This window comes from Salvelinus sp. IW2-2015, linkage group LG20, assembly GCF_002910315.2.
Source record: "Salvelinus sp. IW2-2015 linkage group LG20, ASM291031v2, whole genome shotgun sequence".
Lineage (NCBI taxonomy): Eukaryota > Metazoa > Chordata > Actinopteri > Salmoniformes > Salmonidae > Salvelinus > Salvelinus sp. IW2-2015.
The window spans coordinates 46,926,723-46,935,529 of NC_036860.1; the positions used below are offsets into that span (position 1 = coordinate 46,926,723).

The 8,807-nt window shown below is 39.0% G+C and overlaps 1 protein-coding gene across 1 annotated transcript; it reads right to left on the reverse strand.

Moving 5' to 3' along the window:
• Positions 1-1,041: 1,041 nt before the first annotated feature.
• LOC111979990 (olfactory receptor 52P1-like) lies at positions 1,042-1,872 on the reverse strand. The gene has a single exon (XM_070449745.1). The coding sequence runs from the start codon at positions 1,870-1,872 to the stop codon at positions 1,042-1,044; it is 831 nt and encodes a 276-aa protein (XP_070305846.1).
• Positions 1,873-8,807: the final 6,935 nt, after the last annotated feature.

Consider the following 8,807-nt stretch of genomic DNA (forward strand, 5'->3'; position numbering starts at 1 on the left):
CAGTGTGCTGAGCTGTTTGAGGTGCCTCTGATGACATAAGTGCAGGCCTGCATAAGCACATGATGCAGCAACTTCTCTGGGGAAATGTCCTCAGATATCCTCCTCATGCTGCTGTTTTGACTGTACTTTCAGTATAATATATCTCTCAACATTTGTGTCCCTCTTAGAGTAATGCAACTCATAGTACAGGTTCATTTACTACAGATGGAGACAATAAAGTGGTAATCTGGTATCCAACTGTGTTTATTAGAGAAATCTCTTATGGCAAAACAAGAAAAAGTATAACAAAAGCCAATAATAAAACGAGTATGATGTTATAAATGTATTTTCAAGCAGTGCCAAAAGCCACAGGGTTGAAATTAACCATCAGAAGAATTTACAGTGACACTCCCAGTGAAATCAACCAATCTTGATTAAAACATTTGTACTGTACCTGTAAAGAATCTAACAATGTTCAGTTTCGGTTTTACATCCATACAGTACTGTAGACACCCACTTTCTTTGATATTCTTCGTCTGCACTTATGACCTGCCCTCTTCTATTTAAACCACAGGTTTTRAATATGGCTTAAGTCCGGAGACGGAGATGGCCATCGCAAAATGTTGATCTCAGCCATCTCAGTCTCCGGATTTGAACCCCATTGAAAACCTTTGGTTTTAACTGACTTGCCTAGTTAAATAAAGGTTAAATAAAAAAAAATAATTACTGTCAGCAACTGACATAACAAGAGAAAAACTGACGATGCACAACCAAATTTCTTGTGTATTCTAATATTCCAACTCTAAACAGTAAATTGAGACCCCGACTGAGTATCCCCCCGGGGGGCTGCCAGTAGCCTATCCATAGTTTAGATTCTGCAAAATGAACGACATTATTACATATAGTTAATGAAGACATGTTTAATTGCTTACCAATTTATATTCAACTTTTTATATACTGTATGATGAAACACAAGCATTTCACTACACCCGCAATAACATCTGCTAAACACGTGTATGTGACKAATAACYTTTGATTTGATTTGATGCACCAGATCACACATCACAAAGGATCAACTCTTCCACACTTGAGAAATTTGACCATGTGCACCTTTATCTCCTTAGTTCTGAGGCCATAAATCCATGGGTTACAAAGACCAGGAAGAAGGAGATACAACAAGCTGATAAAAATACGTAAATCAGGGCTAATGGTATGTTTTACCCTGTAAGCCATGAATGCTGTCATAGAAGCAGAGTAGGTGATGCAGATGCCCATTAAATGTGTYCTGCACGTATGGATGGCTTTAGAACGAGACTCTCCTGCTGCTGATCTGAATATGACCACAAAAATGGCTATATATGACAATGCAATGCCAACACAGTCAACTGTGGGCACACAGAAACTGATCAAACCTGCCAAATAGTTTTTACTTGTGTCCCCACATGCCAATGTAACCACTAACTGATGTTCACAGTGAGTATGATATAAAACATTGGATGAGCAAAATGTTAGAGTCCCAACAAGGGCAACCATGGCTGTTATTATAATGAAGTTACGGATTATAATCACAAGGCTAGCTATTCGACAGTTATTGTAGCTCATGACGACATTGTAGCGCAATGGCATACAAATGGCAAAATACCGGTCAACAGCCATCCCAAACAGAACAGAGGACTGAAAGCTGCAAGTGTAGTGAACAGACCACATCTGCAACAAACATAATCCTTGAGGAAAAACATTAATCCCAGTGGCAAAACTGAATATCATTCTGGGAACAATCCAAAAGGGAGTTAAGGTGTCAATACAAGCAATGGAACCTATCAGCACATACATGGGTGAATGGAGAGTCTTCTGTTTCGCAATAGTAAATACCAGAGCAATATTGGTAGTCATTAAGAAACAGAAGCCGAAAACGAAAGGAATGAAGAGGAGCCGTCGTAAATCCAATGAAATAAAATTCTGAATGGGAGAAATTTCTGAAGGTTCCAAATTCCATTCCCATTCCAGCACTTGGGAGGTTAAATCAATACCTGCAACCAAAATAATAAAACAGATATTAGTGCAGCTTTAGTGCATATTTCAACCTATCATGAAAACAGTGAGCAATGACTTAATCTGAAAGAAGAAATWACTTTTTTCAACTGACCCCCAATAGTTCTCCAGCAGTATTCTTTAGACAGTGGTTTTCTGTCTTCGCTCAAAGCTGTGTATATGGGGGAATTTAAGCATATACACTTCATTAAAAGATTTATCATTTGAAGTGAAGTCAGCAAGAAAATGTGATCAACGGATGGCTTCACTGTACCTTGTTGTTGATGTATCAAGGCGTCCCATTATTGACCCTGTCATGTATATGGCTCATRACTTCTCATAGACTAAAGAGAACAAAGGAAGGAGCACCAACAGTACACTATCCACAGTGTCTTACCCCTCACCATCATTGGCTATATTCTCCTCCTGGTCAAACAATGGCCCCATCTTKAATTCTCCTCCCAAATTCCCAATTCCCTTAGCACTGTCGCCAAGACCACTTTGGGTTCTAATTGGTGCTAGAGTAACTATGACTGTAGTAACGGGTTGCTGCACCAAGGCCACTGTTATTCACAACCATTTCATCATCACCACACAATTAACAAGACTTTCCACCTATATCATAACAAGTTACTAAAGAACTTGCAACAGGGACCAAAGTGGTTCAAAATAAAATGTGAAAACATGACCCGCTTCACACTACTCACTGCTTGTCTGCAACGTGRTGTTAGAATGCCGATAATCTATCTTAACCAGGACAGAAGAAAAACATTTATCATGAATTCTGGTGTATGTATGTTGTTCCTCAACCCTTGGTAGGGTCAAAGGTGATATGGAGATCTGTGGCGTGTTCCTGAACACTCCATCATTTGCCATGTGGATGCCATTAACTGCTTCTCAGGTAAGGTCAAAATATTGCTAAAGTAAGACATGATGAGAGTAATCCCATGGCCATGGAGCCTGTATACCAGAAACTCAATACCCACCACCCTAAACACACTTTACTGTATTTAGTGTGGCCCTGTGCAGACAGAGGTGACAGAAAACTTGCAGGTGAATCAAAATATCCCTCAAGCCGACACCGTGATGGCTCTCAAAGAACTACAGTACACTGGACTATGTGCAAACTGGAAACTCCATATCCTAAGGCCGCATTTATTGTAGCTATGGAAATCTGGGGACACATCTGCTGTGCTACATAAACATCACGTAATCAGGATCATTGCTACTCTCCCTTCCGGGACAGCTACAAGGCTCACCCCCGCCCACTCTTCGGCAAATCATATCACGCCTCCATCCTGCTCCTCTTCACCTATAGGCAGAAACTTAAACAGGACGCATCCGTACAAGGACGGTTCAACGTTGGTCTGACCAATTGGAATCTATGCTATGTTTTGAACATGCTGACTGGGAAATGTTCCAGGTCACCTCTGAGAATAGTTTTGAAGTATACACTGACTCAGTGACTGGGTTCATCAGGAAGTGCATAGAGGATGTTGTTCCCACTGTGACAATTAGAACTTATCCAAACCAAAAACCGTGGATAGATGGCAGCATTCCCGCAAAACTGAGAAGTGCAAACCAATCAAAGAAGAAAAACGACAGTACATGGACAAAATGGAATCTCAATTCAACTGCTCAGACACGAGACGTATGTGGCACAGATTCCAGACAATCACYGATTACAAAGGGAAAGCCAGCCACATCGCGGACACCGACGTCTCGCTCCCAGATAAGCTAAACAACTTCTTTGGCTGATTCAAGGAAAATAAAGTTGAGCCGCCGACGTGAGCCCCCTCCGTTCATGAGGACAGTGTGCTCTCGTTCTCAGTGGCCAATGTGAGTAAGTCATTTACTGTAAGCATGCTAAAGTGACCAGTGTTCAATGACTCTATGTACAGTACCAGTCAAAAGTTTGGACACACCTACTCATTCAAAGGTTTTTCCTTATTTTTACTATTTTCTACATTGTAGAATATTAGTGAATACATCAAAACTATGAACACATATGGAATCATGTAGTAACCCCAAAAAGTGTTAAACAAATCAAAATATATTTTATATTTGAGATTCTTCAAAGTATCCACCTTTTGCCTTGATGACAGCTTTGCACACTCTTTGCATACGTAGATGCTGGGAGTCGAGAAGCAGGTGCAGGTGGTAAGTTTAATACAACAAAGAACATGGAACGATACAACGTAGGAGTAGCGTCTCGAGTACCAAATAAAGGGGAGGTAATGAGTGAGGTAATGGAGTCCAGGAGGGCCTCATGATAAAGTGCAGGTGCGCGTAATAATTGATYCCAGGTGCACGTATCGATGGTTTCCAGGATCGGTGGTTAGAAAACTGGCGAGGTCGAACGCCGGAGGGGAGGAGCGGGAGTAGACGTGACATAGTTTTAGAATGGCCCACAACATGGTTTATGAATGTAAAAATATTTATTGGTGATCTGCTATAGGAAGATAAAAATGTTGCGCCGGTAATATGGGTCAGATCTTTTGACCTGGTTGGGCTAGCAGCAAGCCGTTTTGGTTGGAGTAATAGTGCAACCATGACACTAACGAATCTGCAATCGCTTGTTTCTCTAGGGCATACAGAAACAACACGACAGCAAAGTCTTATCATTACAACGATTATTATCTGGGAGATTCTTTTCATAGTCGCACAGWGCTCCCAAAAATAAAGCTCCTGGTTGCAGACCAAAATATTATGTCGCGCATGCGAATTGGTCACACTTTAGAGCCCTGCTTACTGTAGTTGAATAACCAAAATAGATTTTTTCAAACTCAAGGTGTCATATAATAGCTGGCACACCTTTTGCAAAGATATTTTTTATCTTATTTCTGAGTAGATATGAAACAGGGTTTGGGAAAACTTTATTTCTGCTTCTTCAAGTAAATGGGTTTTTGTCAGATTTTCGGAGGAAAAGGTTACATATAGTCAAAGAGTTTTGCACAGAGCTGTATCGTTTGTTAAACTTTGCAATCAATGTGTTATGTTTGGTAAACATTTTAAAGTGAAAATCTGAATCTCAGTATCATTCTGTTATCGTGGAATTACACACGTACACAGTGCCTTCAGAAAGTATTCAAACGTTTTGTTATGGCAAGCCTAAATAAGTACAGGACTAACAAGACTTGCTTAACAAGTCACATAATAAGTTTCATGGACTTACTCAGTGTGCAATAATAGTAATTAACATGATTTTTTWATGACTACCCCATCTCTTTACCACACACGTAACATTATCTGTAAGGTCCCTCAGTCGAGAAGTGAATTTCAAACACAGATTTAACCACAAAGACCAGGGAGGTTGTCCAATGCCTTGCACAGAAAGGCACCTATTMGTAGACGGGGTGAAAATAAAAAAAGCAGACACTGAATATCCCTTTGAGCATGGTGAAGTTATTCATTACACTTTGGATGGTGTATCAATGCTCCACAATACTAACCTAAATAACTGACAGATTTTTATGGGGATTTTTGTATTATGCTAATTATATTTCAGTGGGGGACATCAACCTTAGAGGGTTAAAAACACATTGGATGGTGTATCAATACACCCACTCACTYCAYAGATACAGGTGTCCTTCCTAAAGCAGTTGCCGGAGAGGAAGGAAACCGCTCAGTGACTTTAAAACAGTTACAGAGTTTAATGGCTGTGATAGGAGAAAACTGAGGATGGATCAATAACATTGTAGTTACTCCACAATACTGATGCAATTGACAGAGTGAAAAGAAGGAAGCCTGTACAGAATTAAAAATATTCTGAAACATGCATCCTGTTCGCAATAAGGCACTAAAGTAATGCTGCAAGAAATGTGGCAAAGAAATTAACTTTTTGTCCTGAATACAAAGTGTTATGCTCATGGCAAATCCAACACAACACATCACCGAGTACCACTCTTCATGTTTTCAAGTATGGTGGTGGCTGCATCATGTTATGGGTATGCTTGTCATTGTCAAGTACTACYGAGTTATTTAGGATGAAAAGAAACGTAATAGAGCTAAGCACAGGCAAAATCCTAAAGGACAAACTGGTTCAGTTTGGTTTCCAACAGACACTGGGAGTCAAWTTCACTTTTCAGCAGAACAATAACCTAAAATGACAAATATACACTGGAGTTGCTTACCAAGATGACATTGAATGTTTCTAAATGGCCTAGTTACAGTTTTGACTTAAATCGGCTTGAAAATCTATGGCAAGACTTGAAAATGCCTGTCTAGCAATGACCAACAACCAACTTCACAGAGCTTGAAGAATTTAAAAAAGAGTAATGGGAAAGTATTGTACAATACAGGTATGCAAAGCTCTTAGAGATTTACCCCTTAAACACTCACAGCTGTAATCGCTGCCAAATGTGATTCTAACATGACACTGCCAAAGGTTATGATATGGCTTCCAGGACACATACTTTAGTAATTTTAAAAAGAACAAGCTCAAACAATTTAAAATATATTAAGATGTTCACCCCCAATTGATAGAATCTTTGTTTTSTAGCTCGTCACACTATTTTTCCAATCAACTTGATTTTGGGGTATAGACCCATTGTCCGACCGCTTCATGAAAAGTTGCCCGCGCATTTTCGAATCAGTAAGCAGTTTGTTTACATGGAAGTAGATACGATCATGTCCGACTTCAGAAGCAGCTCATGCAAGTTAGAAAACACTTAATCATATGGTTATCATCTTCAACATTGCAGATGTACTGTAATTGGAGTATTGATTACCTAGCAAGCTAGCGAGCCAATTAAGGCACAGTAAAATAATCACAAACAGAGCTAGATAGACKCAGAAGAATAATATACTTGTTGAGCATAGCCATAGTCTGCAGTCTTGTGTGTTTTCATTGTCATCATTTACTCACTGTGAAGTTTGTCATGCTTCAAGGCTTTTCAGCTGCAAGCATGCGCACGCATCACTCGAACATGACGTTAGCTTGTAAACTCCAAAAAGTACTCTATAAACCTTGTTAAGCTGTGGGGATCACTGGAGGATGTTTGCTGGTGCTTGTGCAAATGTTAATTATTTTGGAAATACCTTAGGTTAGCGCCAGCCTAGTGCATTAACTTCCATTAAAACAAACAGACTGAAAGTAGAGTAGTGAGAATTTTCACATTACAGGAAGGATCCAACATCGTCCTTCAGTTAAATATGTTTATATTGTCATATTAATATGACAGTTTTGGTTGCACAAAACAAAAAGTGGTAAATCAAGAAAAGAGGTCAAGTGATCCAATACACAGTACTGTTCAACATAATTTACCTTGGCTCATCAAAAAAGGGTGGATTGAACACTTTCATTGTAACATGAGTGGGAAAATTCTTGTGTTCATGTACTGTATGTATGATTCAGTAGCTGCAGCTATAGGAGACCTAGCTAGTGCATACAGGGAAGTATATTCATATCATAGTGGTCGGGTGGCTTTCTATACCTTAAAGCTAGAATCCTTACATACATTTTTGGACTTATAAATTAATGATATATACCCATTAATTCTTGAAGAGGATAACTTATGAGCTTATTTCAACTGTCGTACCCCATCAGAACCCAAAATATAAGCTTTTTCTACTCAAATGTTTGTAAACAATGTAAATGTAAACAAACACTGTATAGCCTCAAAACATGCTTAAAACTATCATTTTGATATCATGGATAGTCATTTCTTGCATCCATAGTTCTTTCTATGAATTTAGGAGTGGTTAGGTGTGATTTCTCTAGGCCCATCCCTCAGCTTCTGACTAAAATAGAGGTGGGGTTACTCTTTGGTAATTTTTCGACTAAGGATTCTAGCTTTAATGAACAGAAAACACATTATCTTAATTGATAACATACAGTCATTAATTAAACAGTGTTGGCCGTCTCCAACGGGACTGTCTGTGTGTTCTCCGAACTGTTTGTAAGTTCACCATGATCAGGCATTGCTGTCCCCATAGATCTAYATAAATAGGGAACACCAGCTTCTTGTTCTGTCCTAAGCTGATRAGCATGTTACACTCAAACCAAGTGAGGCCAAATTAAATTGGCCACTAAAGGTACAAATATCCAATTAAAAAACTTGACCCGGCTAACTTCAAAACAAGTCATCTTAGATATTAACTGATGAACGTATTTGCCCTAACCCTCGTAAAAAAAAAAGWTTTTATTATCATGTGTAAAAGAAAAATATTTGAGTATATCTGGAAAATGACTGGAGATGTCATTATTCCCCTTGACATTCATGTAGTTAACTGTATGATTAACTGTGGGAGAATATTATTGTGGGGAAAAGATTAAAGTAGTTAACCAATACTTCATAATTGACTAAAACAGYTGATAACTTGTCAATAGAAATTAGCAGACATCTTTATCCTTATGAATGTAGTCTTCGAAAGTTATAAGTCCTTTCTCCGCCATGGGAAGGCTTATAACCATTACCATGTATAGATCATTTTTGTCTCTTCTCTGTAATGTGGACTAAAGCATTTGATGCAGTGGTGTGTATTCATGGACGCCAAGGGAAGCCAGGCTTCCCCCCAAAATGTACTAAAATAAAATAAAATAACCATACAGAATCATTTCCTTCATCTCTGTGTTCCATAAATGTCCTTCAATTCACAAGAGGCGAATGTATCTCACCGGTGTCATGACGTTGGGTTGGGGTAGGTTTGACAGTCATAAATACCTCTTTGGAAGGTGGAAAGTCATAACGTCAGAGGTATCGGATTCACATGGAATTGTTGTTTAATTCAAATGTTTGAATATGAAATTATTGTGAAGTGTCACGATCGTGTGGAAGAGATTCGGACCAAATACG